The sequence below is a fragment of the Lytechinus variegatus genome, chromosome 11, assembly GCF_018143015.1.
Source record: "Lytechinus variegatus isolate NC3 chromosome 11, Lvar_3.0, whole genome shotgun sequence".
Lineage (NCBI taxonomy): Eukaryota > Metazoa > Echinodermata > Echinoidea > Temnopleuroida > Toxopneustidae > Lytechinus > Lytechinus variegatus.
The window spans coordinates 23,563,594-23,587,844 of record NC_054750.1 but is presented as its reverse complement, the minus strand read 5'-3'; the positions used below and the strand labels follow the sequence as shown (position 1 = coordinate 23,587,844).

Below are 24,251 nucleotides of genomic sequence, written 5' to 3'. Positions count from 1 at the left end.
GCTTGCCAGACATAGCAACAAGTGATTCATGGGAATTGAATTCCAAGTGTTGTAGTATATTCATTACTAACAGCCGACAGATATACTTAATACTAGATTCCATGGGACCCATGGCATAAAGCTTATCAATCGATCATGGAGATAATCTTCACAATTAATCATACATAATAACCTATGCAATCCGAATCGATCAAAAAATAAGCCCCACAATCAATCGCTAAGCTTTAAGACGACCGTACACCTTACAATTGGTTTGTGACTCAATTTCAGAATAAAATGTAGTAGAATTTGATGCTAATATTGAGACTTGAAATATCTTGCTATGTAATGTTCGAAATCATCGTACCAATACCTATGTTCAAATCTGTGACTATGCTATCATCCTTAGAATAAAAGCAAATTTAATATCTAGTCGTAAAGACATCATAGCAGTTGTACGATTGGCTACGATTTGAAAGTAATTTGGCTTTTACTCCAAAATAAAGGCTTGCAATCTTTCAAAATGGTTATACTAGTATTCTTTCAATTAATATTAACTTCATATATGATATGTTCCATTCACATTTTCAGAAAATGAGCAAAATGCGATTTGTTCCAAAATCGGATCGCGAACAGTCGTAAGGTGTGCGGTGGCCTTTATGTTACAGGGACAAGGAAAGAAAGATGCAGATGAGTCATAGTCAAAGTAAGTAGATCCATGCCATAGAAAATTCTTCAACTTCTACAATAGTGTGGCATCTTTAAAATAATCAATGAAATTTAACCGACATCAAAAGTTGTATTTCATACATCTTCCTTTATAAAAGGTGTCATAACTTAATTGCAGATGTCGTAATATAATTCATTGCATGTATATAACAATGAAATTTAAAATTTGCCTCTTTATAAATAGTGCAAATAAAGTGAGGGAAAATTCATATACAAGCTCAAATTATGCAATACCCTATAAATGGTTGAGCTATAGTTTCATTTGAGAATGACTTCATTAATAGGATAAATGTATGTTGCTCATCATATGTGATTACATAGAACCATTCCAAATTCCTTGATCATATCAAGGCTTCCAGATTTTAAACACGTCACTACCGCATACAAATCTCATTGTAAATTTGTATACTATATAGAGATAATTTTTCATGTAATAACTATAATCATTGTATAAACTAAACCGCTTAGTCTAGATTTCGGTGGCATAATTGTATTTTCATCACTCTTGCAACATAAGATATTGAATTGAAAGAATACTTTCAATAATTACCTGCAGTATTCAAAGAAAGGGGGGTACAATATACTGCAAAAAAGATAATATGTGTATTTAGTAATTATACATTTTGAACAGTAAAAATTCAAAATATTTCAGAGTAAATGGCCGGAATTCACAAATGTGGTTTTTAAAACCATTCGTGGAACCCATGATTTATGCAGATTTCCTGTATTGTCTAATGCTGATGCACGCTTTTGTCACACTGCACTAACCTGACACTTGTTGCCATGGTTGAGCCAACTACAGTAGACGCATGACTAAAATGTGTGGATCAGTATTGGCCATTTCTTAATATTCACAGTAAATTCAGCGTAATTCATACAGGAAATCTGCATAACCCATGGGTTCAACCAACGGTTTTCAGAACTACCTTTGTGAATTTGAGCTTATGAATTATGAAGATAATAGTCCAATTAAGCAATCAATATCCTGAAAAATAATGATGCAGATCGTTCTTCAATCTTCTGCCTCTCTATTTCATCTCGTTTCTTTGAAATTTATGGCCACCAAACCAAATGGGCCTTTTCAAAGACCAACCACATAGTTGTAACCTGTTCCAGGTAAAATACTGTTTGATTGTCTAGCCCTGTGTTAGATGCATCTTCGTACAGGAGGTCAAAGCTCCAAAACAGAAATGTGATTCACAGATATTTAAGTCTATCTTAAAGTCATGCTTACATACTGACATGCACATGAAATTCTATTAGTAATCTCAATGAGAATATACAGAAGAACGCATCCCATGAGGATCATCTCAACAAACGAATTGATGAGTTATATACCACAAAGAAGAGGTATATCCCACAGGCAACTAGGGAACTTAAGTGTGATTTTTAGTCAGACTATAATCTGTGAAAAATCCCTGACCTATTCAATCTCAATTTTTGTTCTATTAGTCATAAATGGTCCAAGTCACCCTGTAGAGCAGTCATTGTAACACAATGAATAACAAAGTTAAAAGGTGCTTTAAGATGCCATGATCACTTTGAATGGATTACCCTAACAATCACCAGTGGTATTCAGTAACATGGAATTCATACGTTATCACCATTTGTGATAGATTGGAATAGGCAATGGGTGTTTTCAAGTTCAGTGTTGACCTTGTGGTGTTGGTGTTAGGTCAATTTTTGTGAAGTGAAGATGATCCTGAAAAGTCACTCAATTGTTGTTGAGATGTCAATGGTGTGATCTGGATTAGTTTTACAAACTCAGAATAGGTTTTGGAACTAGGGGAAGCAATCCAAATTCCAACACCAACAACGGAATTGAAATCACCCAATCAGTAACTTGTTATTGAAAATTTATATTCACGCCTTGTTAAAAGTTAGAGCTGCACCTTTCCCACAAGAATCCTGTGAGCAGGTTTTCATACATATCATCGCAGTCAACATTGACAAAACAATGGGAGGTGCACCACAGGAAGGCTGCAACCTGATGACACAAAGCACCCTTTTAGCGAGATTCCTGCTAAAAGATGCAAATGCGAACTTTTGACAAGTTTGACAAGTTGCAATAGGTAACACGTTTTATTCTCATAGCAGAATTGTGATGTATGATACATCGCAATACAAATAATAGCATACCTTGCATTGTGAGGTACTACGCACCATCTAAGTTCCGTCCAGTTATAACTAGTGGCAGATCAGTAACATTCAGACATTATCGTACCTTGTAGTTGTTATTCAAAGGACAAACTTGGTGGCAATCACTACTTGCCATAAAGGAGCAAAAGGATGTGTTATCTACCCACACAGGTTATTCATAGTTCTATTGATTGCAAGGGGCAATGATGTCTGAAGGAGGATTAGATATGGGTCTGCACGCAATGGGAAGCTTTGAAATAAAACTGGCCACTTCAAAGTAGACATAAAACGTTAAAAATAAAACATAGTACAATGCCTTTGTTCTTAAAGTAATAAATTGCAACATTTACTAAAGAAATCAGGTGCATCTACAACACTTGGCTGGCTGAGCTTTGACTGAAATAGATAACAGCGCCCCCTACGTTGACCAACGAAGCAACCATGAAAACCAACGTCCACTGGCCAGAAGCATCCACCATTGCTGCCGTCAAAGGTCCTGCTGCCATGCCAGGCAAGGTTGCCTAGGAAATGAAAGAGGGGTAAAAATAAGGGCTATTTCAAGGAAACAACAGGATATCAATGGGTAGAGTGCTTAATATGAGGTAAGTATTGTTTCACAACTAACATGTGTAAAACTGAGAAAGCAATTCCCAGTGGTACACATTGAAAGCCCAAGTACACCCCAAGGAAAAAATTGATTTGAGAAAAATGAAATATTTAAAAGCATGATAAAAATTTTATCAAATTTGAATGTAAAATAAGAAAATAATGAAATTTTTGCTTAATATCACAAATCAGAAATATATGCATATCCAATTAAAAGTATGATAGAACACTTATCAAAAAGTCTTGATGAATAAAACTAATTACTCAATTAGGAGTGACTAGTAGATTGTAAAGTGGAATGAACGATCCTCCACTCACCAAAGTGTTTGAAACAGCAAATGTGATTCCTGCATGATTAGGTGCTACGTCGGCATGGTTACTCATGTGTCCTGATGAATTACATCCACAAAGACCAAGGGATATTGATATGAAACTGAAAATAAAACAAAGAAAATATTCAGACTTTAGTGTAATGGAGATTCTCTTACAATGATTGAATTCTCAGTTTCTCAGTTAAACTTGCGCTATAATTCTCAGTTTAGGCCCGTTTCGGGTACACGTGTACACGTGTACACGCACGGTCAAGTCAGTGCACGTGTACTAAATTCCATCACCGTGTACACGGTAGCATCTGCATAAACAAGCTCACAGCCTCACATTAAATCTTAGTTCTCAGACACTGCACATGTTTTAATTACTAATATGTCAACATATTTCAATTAATCCAGAGTGAGTTCACTTCCAAAATCGCCAATTTAATCCACATTCTTTCTGGAGACTCACGTTTTTGTACCACGAAATCGGCACGAAATGGGTCTGCTCCGGTCTCAAAAGCTCGAAAGCGTTGCTCAATCACACTCAGAGTCAATTTGAGAATCACCAATTGCGATAGCGATCATCGCTACAACTTACGTGTTATACGCTCGCACACAAGCCTACAAACAAACGCTCTTCAAATTGGCAACATAATAATGAAAATTAATCGATAACTTCAGTTACACATATTCTGCAGCGATCTGTGCATGCATGTACGGTACAGTATACAAAATGCGCATCCACCGAGCGTCGGCGATAGCTAGGGCCTGCACTGATTTTCTTTTGCATTCTTTATTAATTTAATGCGCTGCTAAGCCGAGTAAACTTTTAATTTGCACCAATTTTTGTGGATTGATACTTCAAACTTCTCAGGTAAGCTTTAAAACCGTGACTTAGGCTATATAGACCCCTTTTTATGACATATTGATGCGGGTCCGTGTCGACATGAAAACAGAACTCGCTCTCACAGTGTTTACAACGTGTACACGTGTACACGACCGAAAAACACGCCGTGTACACGTGCATCAAAAATGGACTTTCAAAACGGGCCTATCTCAGTTACGTGTGGTATATAATACATTACCACATTGGTTGAATCATGTTCAGGGAAAGGGTGTTAAATGTATATATTCAATTCAACTTTATTTCCACTTTAAAAAGCAACAATATATACAAATCAATACACTGTTCAATACATCTCAATACCAGTATAGTGGGGGATCATAAAAGGCAAAACAAATGGCTTATTAAAAATGACCCTTTACACTTACAGTACAAGGAAACACACAGAGATAAAATAACATAAATGCCAACAATGTAGAGTATGAAATAAAGGAGGGTAAGAACAAAAGAAAGAAGATAGAAAAGAAACATTCGGTAAGTGAATTCTGAATCAATCAGGTAAAGTACATAGGAGGTGTCTTTTATCCAGACGTTTCGAGTTGTTTTACAGTCTTACTATTTTTAAAATGAAATGGGAGATCGTTCCCATCATCACCGAGATCACACATTATCATGTGCTCATTGGCAGTTACAATAAGCATGACTTTTAGTCAGACTTGGCTTATTGTGAAACACTTTCAAGGGTTTTTTTTTTTATTTAGAAACTACTCTACTTCTCTAAATCTACTATGGTAAATACTATCTTAAGTATTATTTTTTTTAAATGGGAAATATATAGTTGGAAATACAGGGAAATACTTCTTGAATATTAGCAGGCATTGCTTAGGTAATTCCCAAGCATATTCTGGTATTTCCCTGTACCTTCCTGTATACCTTAAATACTTCCCAAAAAATTTATCCACATTGTGCTGCACTTGACCAAGGTGAGGTAAATGGGTACCTGGCAGGAATTTATTCCTTGAAATGCCATCGCGCTGTAAAAGGCTGCGGGGCTAAAGTCAGGATAATATACAATCAAGCGCATAGGGACGCATTTGGCAGTGATATGCGCTATATAGTATGTTGGTATTATCTATCATTATTCCCAGCATCTACTAGTTTCAACCAATATTTTCCACCTGGCCGGATACAAATTTTGCCAAATACCCCCCCCCCCCACCATTCCTGAGCTTGCCAGAGTATTTCGTTTAAAAACTTACCATACAGCTAGAGCAAGATGATCGACAGAACCGAAAAGGAAAATGAAGAGAGCTGGTCCAAGGAGACCGATGCTGGTCATTAATCTTCTCACCGATAATGTCGTCCAGTGCTTCTGAGAGATGAGATAGTCGGCGTAGTGACCAGCAGCTGAGGTAAAAGAAAGAGAAATCAGGGCTAAATCTTACGAAGAGTTACGATTGATCCAATCAATCGTAACCCTATGGAAATCCATCAGTTTTGATAATTTTTTCTACAGGAAATTTGCAAAATGTCCTTTTCAAACAAAGAAGATCATACCAAATTGTCAAGAAATCAGTGATTATATGGATATACATTCATATCTAGAATTTTTTTCAAAATAAACATGCATTTTATATGTTGACTTTGCTGGCTTTCCACAGTTGCAATTGATTGGATCAATTGCAACTCTTTAAGACCGGGCCCAGATCTAACTATCTAACATTTTCTTCACGGTAATAACTATAAATGTGCATGAAATTTTATTTTTCATGGACTGTACAACCTATAAATACCCTTTTTAAGGATTCCAGTCACTTTTAATTACATCCCTGCTAACCCTGATTTTTTTTTTAATTAGGGACGCATTGGCTGAAATGACTCTTTCCTTCATCAAAAATTGCTACTGTCCCTATCAAATGCCAACAGTTGGCAAGGGACCTTTACATTTGTTATAATTATGACTGCTTAGGAACAACAAATCTCCATTAATGAATATTGTTTTTCAACCACACAAGGAAATGCCTGAATAAATACAGAAAGTTGGCAAGTAATCTGTTGAATGTCTGCCCTAATTCCTTTCTAATTAACACACCGCCAAATTCAAGAGAGCATTCTTAAAAAAATGAAATTAGTAATTTCATTCAAGTAGATTTTATTGATTGTATTGTATTGATCATTGTACAACAGTAGTCTCTAGTGATAATTACAAAACCTCAAAAATATACTGAATGAGAAACTGTCAACTATTATGCATTTGTGTTACTAAAATTACATTGATATCTTTCACTTACCAACACCAACTAATGAATTCATGACATAGGGCAATGCTGTGAAACTGACATCTTGTTTATTTGCTCCTAGATGCCTCTGTAAATATGTAGGTAACCATGACAACACAATGTAGTTTGACCAGTTCATGGCAAAGTGTGCTATGTAGATGGCCCATAGAGACCGGTGGGAGATGTAACTCATCCAATAAACACTGTTTGTTGTATCAACCTATTATAAAAGTAAACACACATCAAACAAGCAACTGTCAAACACAAGCTCATTGCATGATTTACAATCTTAAATGTACAGTATTGAAATATTGTAAGGACATTAGGGCTCCATCTTACAAAAAGGTATGATTGATCGAACGCAACTATGGATGGTTAGCAATGTCATGGACGTTTGTTCAAAATATTTTCTAGCTATGATGTATATTCATGCATTCATCATTGTCTTGAAAATTCACTGTACTTCTCTTTGTTTACAAAGGACATTGTGCACATTTCCTGTAGCAAAAATTATGACACTGATGGATTTCCACAGTTACAATTGATTTGATCAATCATGACTCTTTGTAAGGCAGGGCCCAGGTGGTATCCTGATAATTAAATCTAGGTCTAACTCCGACTGATCAAGAATTTTAGTCCACACTTCTATAAAGGTATGCGAGGTTTATTCATCATAACTACATTTATAGTCATAACAAAGAAAGGTACAAAACAAATTATCAAAATTTGTTTTTATAATATATCATCAATTAAAGTAAATTTGCAAATGCAACCCCTGTTCAACAGAAATAAAACCAGATTTAAAACTTTAAACCACTGAGTTATATGGAATGCTGAAGAATATACATGTAATAATAATAGCTTGATTTATTACACATTTGTTGCCCGATGATAAAAAGTGCTATAATTAGCTGTGATGCCATATAGGCGCTAAAAGAATTTTTCCTTCCATATACCCTCCTCCAAAAAACTTAACCATCAATCTCCGACATACTCCTAGATATCAATAATACAAATATAAGACAAATCGATTTTGCGATAGCCCCATACCATATTTCATAGATCTCCTGAATAAAGACATCCCCAATCAATAAACCCATAGCTCAATTGAAAGCAATACCAGCCTACTTGCAATATCAAGTTTTTTATAATAATAAAAATATATGTGATTTGTAATGCGCCAAATCCACTCGGCAGAGTGCCCAAGGCGCAGAGAAAGAAGAAAGAAAGAAGGAAAGAGAACAAGTACAAATCTAATAATAGATTCAGGAACAATTAAGAGTAAGAGGCATTGATGAATGAGGCATTGATGAATGAGGCATTAATGAATGAAGAAATCAACTCTTTTATTTCATATCTATATATTTTTATTGATCTCTTACAGTCTACGTATTTTGTTTTTATTATTTTTAATTTACCCTTTCCTAATTATCTTATGTATATAGATTTTCATTGCCTAAGTATTCTTGCCGATACACATATTTCTCATGTCAGTTTTTACAAAGGTTACTGCTTTTTAATGTTTGAAATATGTAATGAGTCTTGAATGAATGAACTTTGAATGAACTTTATTGATCCTCCTCGAAAAAGTAACATATAACAAGATACTTGTACAATAATATGCTAACACATATGTCTAAAACGTTAAAAAGCAACAAACATCGATAATTAAAGGAAAGTAATATCAAGACGAGGAAGACGAGGAGACCTTTGGAAGCCAGGCTTGTTATACGGTCCCTCAGTATTGAAACAATACATTATTTGTTTGTTTAAAGCAAAACTTGATTCTAGCTAAACTGGTTGATAATACTAAAAGAAAAAAAAATACAGGGATACATATGTGGTTAAAAACTATTTACAGAAAAAAAATGGATACGTTGAAAAAAGTAGGTATATAAAAAAATAGATAGATAGACAAAAAGATAGAAAAACAGGGGGAGCACGAAGTTACAAGATAGAAAATGGCAAGAGATATTGAGATTTGTAACAAAAATACAATTGAAATGACTACTAGTACTTAATGATAGGAGCACTGATGTACCAGTTGGTCAAGACATTTTACAGAATTGATATTGCTAATCACATAGTTCTGCATGTATTTAAAAGAACAATTATACATCATAAATGTACTTATTCAAAAATAAAAGTTTCAATTTCCTTTTAAAAACAGAAATACTAACAGACCCGGTAATGTTGGAGTTCAAAGAATTCCATAACTTTGGCCCTGTACAGATCAGTGTTTTCTGAGCAAACATTGTCCTTGCATGAGGAATACGCAGTGCAGTAGCATTTCTTGTCGGGTAATTATGAAATTGGTTGTTCCTATGAAATAAATGTGTTAACGTCAATGGCAAATCACCTCTATGAAAATTATACATGAGCGACCCCAACTGCAGAAGATAAACATCTTCCAACTTCAAAACATGATGTTCATAAAACAAAGGAGAAGTGTGAGCTAGAAAGTCAGCATTACTAACCGCTCGTATAGCTCTCTTTTGGACCAGAAATAATTTATTCAGCTGTGTCTTAAGAGAGTTACCCCATGCAAGGATCCCATAATTTATGTAAGGAAGAATCAAAGTTGAATATATAATTTTCAGAATATGTGTTGGGAGATACAATTTAAGCCTGTTTAGAACACCTACATTCTTTGACAACAGCTTACATAATATGTTGATATGGGTTTTCCAGTTTAGATTCTCATCAATATGAAGACCAAGAAATTTAGTTGTAACCACTCTGTCAATTAATACACCATCAAAAGAGATATCACCAGGCAGAGTTTTGATTGTGTTGCTAAATAACATGTAATTAGTCTTCTTGAGATTGAGGGACAATTTGTTTGCATGAATCCAGGTTGTTACTTTTTGCAACTCAATATTGACGGTATTCAGGAGATATTGAGGATCTTTATGGGAAAAAAATATATTGGAATCATCTGCAAAAAGTAAAAAAGATAGCAGTTTAGATGAATACTGGAAGTCATTAATATACAATATAAACAAGAGGGGTCCTAAAAGTGATCCCTGAGGGACACCACATGTTACACTATGCAATTCCGAATCCACACCATTTAAAGAAACAAACTGTTTCCTCCCTGCCAAATAACTTCTGAACCAGTTAAGGGCTGTGCCTCTCATTCCGTAATATTCCAGTTTACTCAACAGAATATTATGATCTACAGTATCAAATGCCTTAGAGTAGTCCAGAAAAATTCCAATCGTGTGGGTGTGGTTATCAAGGGCATTTGCAATTTTATTAACAAAATGCAAAACAGCGTGGCTTGTGGTATGTTTTTCTCTGAAACCGAATTGGAATTGAGAGAACACCTTACTCTCATTCAAAAACTTTACAGTTCGTATGTATACTAGCTTTTCCAAAAGCTTAGAAAAGGTTGTTAATAGAGAAATTGGACGATAATTTGTGAATAATTTTGCATTCCCTTTTTTAAATACAGGCACTACTTTAGCAATTTTCATCCTCGAAGGCACAGCCCCATTTAACAAAGACAGGTTAAAGATGTGAGCAAGAGGTTTCAATATGCCATCAACAACATCCTTAATTAAACCATTTCCAATACTATCACACCCTGGGCTTTTCCCTTTCTTTAAGGCACCTATTAAATCAAGAAGTTCCTTCTCTTTTATGGGCAGAAGGAAAATACTTTGCTTGTTTGGTGACTTAAGATAATGACGAAAGTGTTGTTGAAAGTCTGGTATTTCCCTTGACAGATTAGGGCCAATATTACAAAAATAAGTATTAAATTTCTCCACAATAATCTTTTGATCATTGATCAAGTTGCCATCAACCTCCAACTCATTTATATTGGACACTTTTTGCTTTCCTTTGAATAAGCTATTAATGACCTTCCATGTCGCCTTAATGTCATTACACGCAACCTTTAATCGATTAGCATAATATTCTCGTTTAGCAGTGCGCAATAGTGAAGTGAGGATATTTCTATAACTGGAATATTTTCTTCGTGAATTTTCACATTTACTAACTTTATATTTGTGAAAAAGTCTATTTTTCTTATTAATTGATCTCAGTAAAGAATTCGTAATCCATGGCATTTTAGGCAATTTCTTATGACTAGGACGGTCCACAGATCGAAATGGGACATTATCATTATACAATAGCATGAATTTATCAAAAAAAGTATTAAATGAACTATCTACATCATGATCTGAGAGGACATCATCCCATGTAGTTGCCATTAAAGCATTCTTAAACTTGGCAATGTTTTCAGGGCTATTTACCCGAGACCGTTTATTTGTAGTATCAATAAATGGACGCATAAGCAAAGCCATTCTACAATATACAGGAAAATGATCTGAAAGATCAGAAATGACTATACCAGATTCTGGTAAAGGATGAACATTGCAGAAAATGTTATCGATAAGGGTAGCAGACGTGTTTGTTATTCTTGTTGGTTTAGTAATCAGTGGAACAAAAGAAGATGACATAAACATATTCACAATTTCATTAGCCTTATCATCTGAATTGCAGTTAAGCAAATTAATATTAAAATCTCCCATTAAAAACACACGTTTATTGTTCATTACATTGTTAGTAATTATTGACTGCATCTGTTCGGAAAATGACTTCAGATTACCATGAGGAGGCCTATAAATAACTCCTATAATAACATATTTAATGCGTCTTTTAATCATTCTTACTTTGTATAGATGAACAATTCAGCCATTTGGCTGTGACTCATGTTTTTAATAAACCTTGAATTGAATTGAACCCATTCACCTCTCCTGGGTTGGGTGCAGCACAATGTGGGAAAATTTCTTGCTGAAGGAAAACGAGCCATGGCTGGAATCGAACCCAAGTCCCTCAGATTGAAAGACGAGAGCCATAAACCACTAGACTACAGTCTACGTTTGAATCATAAAGCAAATCATGCTCAGGGAATGGGTGCTATGTATTGTACGCTTGTTGTACGTGAGCAAATGGGAGACTGAACATCAAACATTCGTACCGTTGTACAAACGACGTACTATCCAAAATGTACCGTTGTAAGGCTTAAGTGCAACACAATGTGGGTAAATTTCTTGCTGAAGGAAAACATTCCATGGCCGGGAATCAAACCCAAGTCCCTCAGATTGAAAGACGAGAGTCATAAACCACTAGACTACGACGCCCCTACATACAAATCTAATCAATGAAAGATTGACTGACCTTTGGCAAGAGAAGCATCTGTGGATCATCATCTGGTGTATCTTTTGGATAGAACATAATCCAGATTAAAACCCAGACTAGCCCAATGGCTCCAAACACATAGAACATCATCGACCAGGAGAGACGAGGACAGATCTAGGATGAAAACACATATATATCAAAGAGATTTCATTGTTACTCATTCCATTCAATGTCTTAACCTTAATTTAACTGGGCTATTTCAGGCTGGGATATACTGGGGGGGTCAATTTGAACCCATTTCAGATCTCACTTGCTGATTGCGTGATAGCCACAAAAATGTGCACATGCATAGAGCTACATGTAAACTACAAGACAATTTTGTAAAATTTCATTGGGATCCAGGCATTGCAAATCTGATCTCAAAAGATGCGCAAGACTGAAAGTAAAAAGTCAGCAAGCAGTGCAGTAAAAAAAAATTGTACCTTATCATGTATTACATACACGTAAATGTTTCTATTTAAGATTGAATGGATTAGATCCCCTCCTAGAACTTGACTTACAACTGCAGCGACTGTCTGTCCCATAGATCCCAAAGCTACGAGGTAGCCAAATGACTTTGATCTCTCATCAGTGTGGACATTATGAGCGAAGATATGGAAGATTGTTGGTAAGCAGAACCCTTCAGCAAAACCAAGTATCATTCTAGACATCACCAGTACCTGAATTTTATAATAAAAAGTACATGTCAAAGCGTGACTCTGTATTCCTGTACTGGAAATCCATTTTCATTACAAAGTGCTTTGAAATTGAACAATATTAATCATGCCACAAGCATAAGGGGGGGGGGACAATTTATCATTAATACCATGGTCACATTTGCTCTACGGCGGCCGTACGGCGAGTCGAAAACAGCCGTTTTATTCATTTTTATTAAAACCACCTATATTTAGCTGGTACAAAAATGTTAAAACGGCTGTTTTTGACTCGCCGTACGGCCGCCGTAGAACAAATGTGACCATGGTATTAACGCCTTTAAAATATGGAAGATTGTTGGTAAGCAGAAACCTTCAGCAAAACCAAGGATCAATCTAGACATTACCATACCCTGGAAGCATTATTTAGTAATTAGTATGTAAAATCAACTTTTCTTCCTGACAATTATTGAAAACTATTATTTCTTCCTGACAATTATTGAAAACTCAATAGGCTGCACTGGCCTTATGACCATACATTTGTTTTTATTTGGAAAAACATGGGGAGAGGGAGGGTCATATATCAAAGCAGGATTGAGCTTTCTGTTACTATGAAATATGAATAATCTTTCATGGCAAAGTATGGAGAAATAATATGAGATGAATTTCATTCACTAGGAAAGCTGGGGAGGGGGGATCAGCTTTCATTTTAAAATTGAGCACTATTTTCAAGGTACAATCAATTATTTCTATACTGTTATTGAGAATTTGATGGTGCAGATACAAATTGTTTTAGACATAGCTCTGATACTGAAAATTTTCACTGGAGCAAATGATTCAAATTCCTATAAATTTAGGATATAAATTTATTAATGTCCAGTTAAATACATTAGTATGCAACATTAATTGTGATTTACTTAAAATGAGAGATGACGACAAAGAAAAAAAGAAAGAGAAAAAGAAGAGAATACATGTAGGTGATGGGGAAAATATGTGAAGATAAAGGGGCAAAGATAATAGAATATTTAATTTTGCAGAATATTATTTTAGTACTAGCATGGTAATGTGTTACTAACAGAAGTAGCAACACCAGAGGTACTACTGAAGAAAAAAAATCAACCTAAACTCACAGTAAAAGAGCCTCCAATAACCGGGGTCAGAAAAGTTGATAACGACCATACAGCGACAGCTACCCCCAATGTCAGCTTCCCACCAAACTTCTGAGCTGCCTTTCCACCGATGATCTACATGTAGAAATAACAAAAATATTGCCATTTACAAAATCAATCAATGCAATTACAGTGTAAACTGGCAAAAATTGGCACACATGTTACCCATGGCATTATCTACAAACTTATATCATCAAATTCTGCAAAAAATCTCATGTCTCATTAATTATGCTAATTTATGCGTAAAATCATAAGTTTGCTCTAATTAATAAAATAATGCCCCTGAAATGCTAATTTTTTTCACATACTCTAGATAGGCATCTGGTCAAATCTATTTGAAAAAAATTTCAATATCACATTTATTTTCTTATGTATTCTATTGTTTTCTAAATTTCTTTGTATTTCTTTGTTTTTTATTGTTTTTTCATTGGAAATTATCGGGGACTTTATTTTGACCATAAAAAGATAAAATTAATTGATTTTAAGCAGTAAAAGGAAAAATAATGGTACATTTATGAATTTTGGTTAAAAACACTATTTGCATTGGATTTGTACACAAATTCACGTTTTTGAGCACTTACGAAAAGTTGCGTAATTTCGGAACCACGTACCCGGTTCGGTGGTCACAATTTTGGTCTCAAAAGTTACGCGAGACTTGAAAGTAAAAAGTCAGCGAGCGACGTGGTCAAAAAAATTTGCACGGCAGATTTATCGCAAAAAATGTTGGGGGGGGGGCTGAATCAGCCCCCCCCCCCCCCCGTCTTTTTAGGGTTAGGCCAGTTTCTGAAAGAGTCCTTAATTTCTTAAGCACTTTATTAATCATCATCTTTGAGAATTTGGTGTATCTTATTTTCTACAATAAGGGATCACAATTCACAAGTCGTTCATAGAGTTACTCGTAATTCATGAACACCTTTATGAAACTACCACCTGATTGGTTAAAAATATAGTTGTCTGACTTTGGAGTTGTTTTTCAGTACAGATTCATACCAGGGGACCATTTCATAAAGCTGTTGGAAAGTTAAGAGTGACATAAAGTATGACTGGTGATCCTTTCTTCCGCGCTTAACCATCGCAAATGAATATATCATTTTCCACAAGAAAGGATCACCAGTCGTTCTTAAAGTCGCTCTTAACTTACGAACCGCTTTATGGAACACCCACCAGGAGCCCATCTTACAAAGATATGATTGATCCGATCGATCTCAACTATGTCATAATTCTTGATAATAACACAAAGTCCCTTTGGAACCAAAGAGGAGCACCATGATTTTTTTAAAGACAATCATGAATGTATGTCCCTGTCTTTACATCGTATAATGAAAATTCTATGAACAGACATGTATTCTAAATTTGGAGCAACTGGCTCTCCATAGTCATGATCAATAGCAACTCTTTGGTCATCATCTTTTTGCTGCCAAAGTGCAATCGAAGTATTATCAACATAAAAATTACTTTCCACCTTGCCATAAAATGATGCAAACATACCTGACTACTGATGTACCCATAGGCAAAAGCACTGAGGATCCATCCCTGCAGTGACATGTTCCACCGATAGACATCCGACATGGGTACTATGGCTATAGGCATGATGACACGATCAGCAGCATTGATGAAGTTAGCCAGCGAACAGAGGGCCACTATCCTGAATGACTTACTGATCTTCATCATGACATTGGTAGTGGTTTGTAGTCTCCAAATCTAGAAATGATAACACCTTTTTTGTGAGAATTGCATGAAAAAAGGATACAAGAAGAGAATTCAAAGAATTTATTTTGATTTAAGTCTTTTTAAAAAATGATAAATAAATGAAACCACTCTAATAGGACTGACTAATGCTTAGACTTTCATTATGAATGAAAAAAAAACATAACAATGTTGATGAACTTCAAAGCAAATTTCGGAGCGTCGCGTGAATATGCATGAAATTGCAGAGTTTCGATAATTTTCGATCGATACCGGAGCGATCCGATCACGAACCAAGACCATTTACCGCGTACACAACGTGACCGGATATCATTATCACTATCGATACTTCCGCACGTAGCCTGGAGGCGTTCTGGAGTAAAAATCATAGTACTATTCGTACCTTTACCCCCTAACGCCTGGCGCTTGGCCCTATAGGGCTGTACGTCGGGAAGGAAAATGCAACTATACAAATGCACCAAACGGCACCTTATAATTTGAATCTGACGTTAACACTTCTGTACATGGGTAAAAATATCGGTTAGCAACGTTTGGTTATATTAAAATTTAATGAATAGGAAAAAATTCGCAGAAATGGGATGAAGAAATGAAAGTAGAAGAGAGTTTACTCACATTTGTTGTCTTCGCCATCTTGGATCCATTGTTAATGCAACCTAGTTACGTGACGCTTATAGAGGGCGGCAAAATCAAGTGCTAAAACGTCCCGCTTCAACCACTGAACCAGGGGGGGTGTTTCATCAATATTGTCGCGCGACAACTGTCAGCGCTGATAGTTGTTGCGCGACAATATTGATGAAACACCCCCCGCGACAACTATCAGCGCTGACAGTTGTCGCGCGACAATATTGATGAAACACCCCCCCTGGTTCAGTGTTTGAAGCGGGACATTTTAGCACTTGATTTTGCCGCCCTCTATAAGCGTCATGTAACTAGGTTGCATTAACAATGGATCCAAGATGGCGAAGACAACAAATGTGAGTAAACTCTCTTCTACTTTTATTTCTTCATCCCATTTCTGCGATTTTTTTCCTATTCATTAAATTTTAATATAACCAAACGTTGCTAACCGATATTTTTACCCATGTACAGAAGTGTTAACGTCAGATTCAAATTATAAGGCGCTGTTTGGTGCATTTGTATAGTTGCATTTTCCTTCCCGACGTACGGCCCTATAGGCTATAGGGCCAAGCGCCAGGCGTTAGGGGGTAAAGGTACGAATAGTACTATGATTTTTACCCCAGAACGCCTCCAGGCTATCTGCACGCAGTCCGAAGGAATTATTTTTGGGACCACGTGGTCATGATGTGATCTGTGCGATTGACCAATCAGCGGTCTTCGAATCGCTGTGCGGAGAGGATCTATCCGTTGTACACAGTCTATGGACAATTGTTCGTTGTGCAGACATTGTGTACAATGTATATGATAGGCTGTGATAGCGATAGTTGCATGAGACAGAGATTTGAGGGGATGAACAAGAGTAAAAAAATGCTTTGAATCTCACGCATATTATGCGTGAGACTTGGTAGCTCTGCTAAAGTGCTATGCACTGCCATTGGGCGTAGGAATGTGTAAAAAATAAAATCACCATGATTTACGTTATAAATCAAAACAAAAGATGGATTCCCTGATATCTGACCTAGGCCAGGGAAATCCATCTTTGTTTTGGTCAGTCTCTTCTTATGCATGGGAAGAGTGTCAAGACTCCATGATGAAGAAGTATATGTCAAAATATAAAAAAAAACATCATCATGGAGTCCTCAGCTCAAGAGTAGATACACCGGTACGTCTTCTCGGCCGCCGCCAGGCCAGGCATGTAGGCGACGGCATTACCGTAAATACCAATACCATTGCACTGCAGTGACGTTGATCATGATCAACTCCAACACAAACCGAAACACAAGTTGATTTTGGGCCCGTCTCGGCATGGATATTGGATAGTACTCAGTGGCCAGAGACTTGTCTCTTATGAATCAGATAGACACATTCCCCATGAACCAAACATATATATCAGAAGTAAATTTGATCTAATGTATAACAGAAAAGGCATATTTACCGGTTGTTTTGGGGTCCTTCACTTCACCTTTTTCTGATCTCGGCGCGGTAGGTAGAGTATCGCTAAAAAGTTATGCAAAAAAAATAATAATAAAGGCCCGTCAGCCACGGCCACTTTGCTGCTGGGTGTCCAGACATTTAAATTGTTGAAGCCTTAATTGCTTGTTAACTTTTTTCAAATGGCTGTTTAAAATCGATTGTCCAAACACACAACCTGTATGGACAGTACACAACAACTGGGTATACGTTTTGTGAAGTGAAACACGAGTGTTCAGCTAGTCTTAAAATGAATATTAATTTTGTCATTATTCCAATACTGTTATCCACTGTAATGGGACAGAAAATGTTCGCTTCATTCATAATAATAACAACCTTTGAATTTATCTATTAATTCTTTTTTTTATAATTTGATCGAGAGTTGGACCGGGGATGGGGCTAATTGGCTCTCTTGAAAACTTGAAATAAAAATAACAGTCGATCTGAGTGAAGAAGGGGCTTCATGTAGTTAAAATAGGTCAACTAAATAGCCTTAAAAAGTTTCCTCCTCGAGAATTTGACGAGCAAACAATAATTAAATACTAAGCCTGTGTAAAAGAATAAAAATAAACAAGATGAACAAATAGAGGCGGGGATAAAAATGTCAATGCTTGGCATTGCTGATTTGCTCCAGTAAATGAAAACACGAAGATGTGGCAATGAAATCAATTAACAATTTGATCTATTTTTATTGAGGCTATAGAAAGCTGCATGCCCCCATATTTACACAAGTGTATTTAAAGCTCGAGAACTTAGGCGCATGAGCACATGGGGGCACCCTGGCCATCCTAATTTAAAGTATCCACGTATTGGCAAAGATTATGATAAGACATCAAAAATGCGAAACAAATGGTATTCTGTAGTCATTTACCTTCTTCGGGGAAGATTCGTGAATTCACGAATCTTCCCCAAAGAAGGTAGATGACTACCGAAAATTTGGAAGGTGAATAAAAACTTGTTGGTATTGCAAACTTTGATTTTTATGTCTCAATGTATAGATTTTTAGTAGCTAAAAGATGATACTATAGAAAAGTTGAAATTTCCCATTAAAAAGTGATCTAAAATGACCTTTTTTTTCAAAAGGGGCCAAGTCCATTTCACTTCAGTTGCAAAAGGGGTTAGGTCCACACAGACTTTTTTTGGAAAAGAATATCTTAAAGAATATGAAGACAAGTAGATTTTTTTGTATACCCAATTTTATGTTCTCATGGTGGGGTATCATGAAAATTCAGTTTCGCATAAAAATATTGCAATATGGGAGACTTAAAAGAATGTTTTTTTCTTGGAGAGGACCTAACCCCTTTTGCAGTCATGCACTTCTGAAGAACTCACTTGTCAAAAGGGGTTAGGTCCATTTTTCATATTTTTTATTGTTTTCTCTCTCTAAACCTCTAAATTTTTAGTCGCTCTGATGATACCAAAGAAAATTTGAAATTCAAATGAAAACGTGAATTAAAGTGGCAAAGAAAAATCACCGTTTGTAATAAAAACAGATTGGATTCATTTCAGTTTGCTTGCAAAAGGGGTCAGGTGACTTAGGTCCACAATGATAACTTTTAAAACAATTTGTAGAAAGAAAATTGAAGACAGATAGATTTCTTCTATACCCAATATATGTTCACATGATAGGGTAGTTAGTTTCTCATACTCAGGGGCGGATCCAGCTTTTTATAAAGGGGGGTTGGGGTGGTATGCGAGGGAGCGTAGCGACCGAGTCCAAGCGAGCGAAGGGGGTGTGGGAGGGGGTGTCCCCCCTCCCACAGTAGGGAAAATTTTTGAAAATCTGTGTGTGAAAATGGCGATTTCTTGCATCTAAAACACCACTATTTTTGGTATAGAGGTCGTTGCCAAATTAACCCCCATGAAAATTTGTAAAATTAAGTTGCATTTTCCTGCAATGAAAGGCCAGTTAACAACACAGATACAAAGAATTGGGGACCTTGGAATAAGCATAATAATAATAATAATAATAAATGGAATAAATGCATAGAAATTAAGAAAATGGTCCCCGATTTTTTTTGGGGGGTTGCAACCCCCATCCCCCTTTAGATCTGCTTCTGCATGAGACCAGGAAATTTAATTTTTAATGACTGTTTTAGGAATTCATTAAGAGACCACTCACAATGGCGGTCTCCTGCGTTCACTATATAAAGTATTATTATTGTTATTATTATCAAAAGGTCAATTTTCAATTCAATTCAATTCTTTATTCCATTTCCATTCAAAACATAATACAAAGTGATATAAATCAGATACAGTAGTTTTACAGACGTGCATTCTTATTTCGTAAAAAACAGTATAATATTGAGCATAAATGGAAATGAGGGGGGGTCATACGGACCACTAAAAGCAAAGCTTTTAAAGTGTGGATCCCCCTTATAAATGGGGAAACAAATATTGTCGACTTATTCATATATGTGTATATATACAGGAAAGAAATAAGAGAAGGAAGAAAAAAGGTCGAAGTCAAGTTTATGCTCACATCATTATTTTGTATTCATTATGTACTATAAATTATATTTAATATGTCACATTTAAACGCAGAAATGCAAACAAACAAGAGCAGACATAATAGGCCTGTCACCAATCCACTATAATGCGAATGTAGGCACAGACTGAAAATGTTCAGACCTTAAAAGGGGGCAATTACTTTAAGTAGTCATGAACAGGCGCGGATCCATGGGGGCCGAGGGGGCCTTGGCCCCCCTCCCCCCTTCGGCTAAAAAAAAGAGAGAGGGAAAAAAGAGAAAAAGAGGGGAAGAGGGGGAAAAAAAGAAAAAGAAGAAAGGAAAAAAAAGAGAGGAAAAGGGGGAAAGAAAAAAGGAAAAGAGAGAGAGGAGAGGGGGGAAGAAGAGGGGGAGAGAGAGGAAGAGGGAGAAGGAAGAAGAGGGAAAAAAGAGAGAGGAAAAGGGGAAAGAAAAGAAGAAAAAGGGAAGAGGGGGAAGGAAGAGAGAGGAAAAGGGGAAAGAAAGAGAAGGAAAAAGAGAGGGACTCAGGAAAAGGAGAAAAAATGAGAGAGGGGAAGAGGGAAAGGAAGAGAAGAAAAGGAGAGAGAGGAAAAAGAGGAAAGAAAAGGAGGAAGACAAGAAAAGAAAGGGAGAGGGAGGAAAGAAGAGAAGAAAAAAGAGAGGGGAAAGAAAAGAAGAAGGGAAAGGAAAAAGAGAAAAAGAGGGGAAAGAAAGAGAAAAAAGAGGAAGAGGGGGAAGGAAGAGAAGAAAAAGGGAGGGGGAGGGAGAAAAAAAAAGAGGAAGAGGGGGAAGAGAGAGGAAAAGGAGAAAAAAGGAAAGAGAGGAAGAGGGAAGAAAGAAGAGGAAAAAAGAGAGAGAAGGGGGAAGAAAAGGGGAAAGGAAGAGAAGAAAAGAAAAGGGAGGGGGAGAGGGGGAAAAAGAGGAAGAGGGGAAAGAAAAGGAGAGAAAGGAAGAGGGAGGAAAGAAAAAAAGAGAGGGGAAAGAAAAGAAGAAAAAGGAGAAAAGAAGAGGGGAAAGAAAGAGGAAGAAAGGGAAGGAAGAGAAGAAAAGGGAGGGGAAAAGGAGAAAAAAAGAGGAAGAGGGGGAAGAGAGAGGAAAAGGAGAAAAAAGGAAAGAGAGGAAGAGGGAAGAAAGAAGATGAAAAAAGAGAGAGAAGGGGGAAGAAAAGGGGAAAAGAAGAGAAGAAAAGGGAGGGGGAGAGGGGAAAAAAGAGGAAGAGGGGAAAGAAAAGGAGAAAAAGGAGAGAAAGGAAGAGGGAGGAAAGAAAAAAAAGAAGAGGGGAAAGAAAGATAAAAAAGAGGAATAGGGGAAAGGAAGAGAAGAAAAGGGAGGGGAAAAGGAGAAAAAAGGAGAAAGAGGAAGAGGGAAGAAAGAAGAGAAGAAAAAAGAAAGAGAGAAAGGGGGAAAGAAGGGAAGAAAATGGGAGAGGAAGAGGGAAGGACGAGAAGAAAAAAAAGAGGAAGAGGAGGAAAGAAAATGATGTTCGAACCAAAGGGCGCTGAAATGATGTTCGAAGGAATGTCAAAATGCTGTTCGAACTGGGGGCAGAATTGATGTTTGAACGGGGGGGGGGGGGCGGATTGATGTTCGACGTAGGGGCGCCAAATTGATGTTGGCACTGGGGGCGCCTAATTGATACTCGAGCTAGGGGGCGAAATGGTATTCGAACTAGGGGCGCCAAATTGATGTTGGACCTACATGTAGGGGCGCCGAATCGATATTCGAACTAGGAGGGCACCGAAATGATGTTCGAAGGGATGCCAAAATGATGTTCGAACTGGGGCCCGAATTGATGTTCGAACGGGGGGGGGGGGCGAAGTGATGATCGACCGACATGTAGGGGCGCCGAATTGATATTCGAACTAGGGGCGCCAAATTGATATTGGACCTACATTTAGGGGCGCCGAATTGATATTCGAACTAGGAGGGCGCCGAAATGATGTTCGAAGGGATGTTAAAATGATGTTCGAACTGGGGGCGCCAAATTTATTACTCGATCTCGGGAGGGGGGCCGAAACGATGTTCAAGCTAGGGGGCGCCTATGATACTCAAACTAGGGGGGCGCCGAATTAATGTTTGAACTAGGGGGCGTAAAATTAATACTCGAGCTAGGGGGGGGGATGATATTCGAACTCGGGAAGGCAAATTGAATTCGAAGGGATGCCAAAATGATGTTCGAACTAGGGGCCGAATTTATGTTCGAACGGGGGGGGGGGGGGCGAATTGATGATCAACCTACATGTAGGGGCGCCAAATTGATATTCGAACTAGGGGCGCCAAATTGATATTGGACCTACATGTAGGGGCGCCGAATTGATATTCGAACTAGGAGGGCGCCGAAATGATGTTCGAAGTGGGGGCGCCAAATTGATACTCGAACTAGGGAGGGGGGCCGAATCGATGTTCGAGGTAGGGGGCGCCAAATTGATACTCAAACTAGGGGGGCGAAATAATATTCGAACTAGGGAAGGCAAATTGAGTTCGAAGGAATGCCAAAATGATGTTCGAAATGGGGGCCGAATTGATGTTCGAACGGGGGGGGGGGCAAATTGATGATCGACCTACATGTAGGGAGCCGAACTGATATTCGAACTAGGAGGGCGCCGAAATGATGTTCGAAGTGGGGGCGCCAAATTGATACTCAAACTAGGGGCGCCGAATTGACGTTCTGATTAGGGGGCGCAAAATTAATACTCGAGCTAGGGGGGCGAAATGATATTCGAACTAAGGAAGGCAAATTGAGTTCGAAGGGATGCCAAAATGATGTTCGAAGAGGGGGGGGGGCAAATTGATGATCGACCTACATGTAGGGGCGCCGAACTGATATTTGAACTAGGAGGGCGCCGAAATGATGTTCGAAGTGGGGGTGCCAAATTGATAATCGATCTGGGAAGGGGGCCGAATCGATGTTCGAGCTAGGGGGGGGGCAAAATTGATACTCGAGCTAGGGGGGGGGGATGATATTCGAACTAGGGAAGGCAAAATTGAATTCGAAGGGATGCCAAAATGATGTTCGAACAGGGGGGGGGGGGCGAATTGATGATCGACCTACATGTAGGGGCGCCGAATTTATTTTCGAACTAGGAGGGCGCCGAAATGATGTTCGAAGTGGGGGCGCCAAATTGATACTCGTACTAGGGAGGGGGCCGAATCGATGTTCGAGGTAGGGGGGCGCCAAATTGATACTCAAACTAGGGGGGCGAAATAATATTCGAACTATATAGGGAAGGCAAATTGAGTTTGAAGGAATTATAAAATGATGTTCGAACTGGGGGCCGAATTGATGTTCGAACGGGGGGGGGGGGCAAATTGATGATCGACCTACATGTAGGGGCGCCGAACTGATATTCGAACTAGGAGGGCGCCGAAATGATGTTCGAAGTTGGGGCGCCAAATTGATACTTGAACTAGGGAGGGGGCCGAATCGATGTTCGAGGTAAGGGGCGCCAAATTGATACTCAAACTAGGGGCGCCGAATTGATGTTCTAACTAGGGGGGCGCAAAATTGATACTCGAGCTAGGGGGGCGAAATGATATTCGAATAAAGGAAGGCAAATTGAGTTCGAAGGGATGCCAAAATGATCTTCGAAGGGGGGGGGGCCAAATTGATGATCGACCTACATGTAGGGGCGCCGAACTGATATTCGAACTGCCGCCTTGTTGTTGGCTCATTGTTCCATATATTGAAAGTTTGAAATGCCTTGGCCCTGAGGTTTTTAGGCATGGCCTTGGGGATTGAAGCCTTGGTCTTGGGTATTAAAGCCTTGGCCTTGGAGGTTTGAGCCTTGACTACAACACTGATGGACATATTTTACAGAAATTTTGAAGTTTACTTGCACACACTATAAGAAATCAATGTTCAGAATTGAACCCCGAAAGGTTGATGCAAAATCAGCACCCTATGGGTTAAAAATTGAACCCTGCGGTTGGGGTTCATTTTTGCACCCTGCGGGTTCAAAATTGCACCCCTAGGGGTTCAATTCGAAATTTGTGGGTGCAGTTTTGAACCCGCAGGGTGCAAAAATGAACCCCAACCGCAGGGTTCAATTTTTAAACCCCAAATCAGGGGTTCAATTTTTGAACTCATAG

General features: G+C 37.8%; 1 protein-coding gene across 2 annotated transcripts; it reads right to left on the bottom strand.

The window, feature by feature from the left end:
* Positions 1-1,216: 1,216 nt before the first annotated feature.
* LOC121423864 (sialin-like) lies at positions 1,217-17,752 on the bottom strand. 2 transcript variants are annotated; one of them, XM_041619376.1, is made up of 9 exons: positions 17,660-17,752; positions 15,388-15,616; positions 13,861-13,974; positions 12,599-12,757; positions 12,078-12,212; positions 6,903-7,110; positions 5,871-6,018; positions 3,772-3,886; positions 1,217-3,368 (listed from the first exon to the last, which is right to left on the bottom strand). In XM_041619376.1, the coding sequence occupies exons 2-9, from the start codon at positions 15,568-15,570 to the stop codon at positions 3,216-3,218; spliced, it is 1,215 nt and encodes a 404-aa protein (XP_041475310.1). In that variant the 5' UTR covers positions 15,571-15,616; positions 17,660-17,752; the 3' UTR covers positions 1,217-3,215. The 2 variants fall into 2 exon arrangements, with proteins under 2 accessions (XP_041475310.1, XP_041475311.1); XM_041619377.1 differs by having other exon boundaries at positions 15,388-15,600; positions 17,660-17,734.
* Between the last annotated feature and the right edge of the window lie 6,499 nt (positions 17,753-24,251).

Coding starts and splice junctions, on each gene's coding strand:
- LOC121423864 (XM_041619376.1), bottom strand. CDS start 15,570: ATGATGAAGATCAGTAAGTCATTCAGGATAGTGGCCCTCTGTTCGCTG. Junction 13,975..15,387: donor ATGGGTACATCAGTAGTCAG/GTATGTTTGCAT, acceptor TTCTACATGTAG/ATCATCGGTGGAAAGGCAGC. Junction 12,758..13,860: donor TTATTGGAGGCTCTTTTACT/GTGAGTTTAGGT, acceptor TATAAAATTCAG/GTACTGGTGATGTCTAGAAT.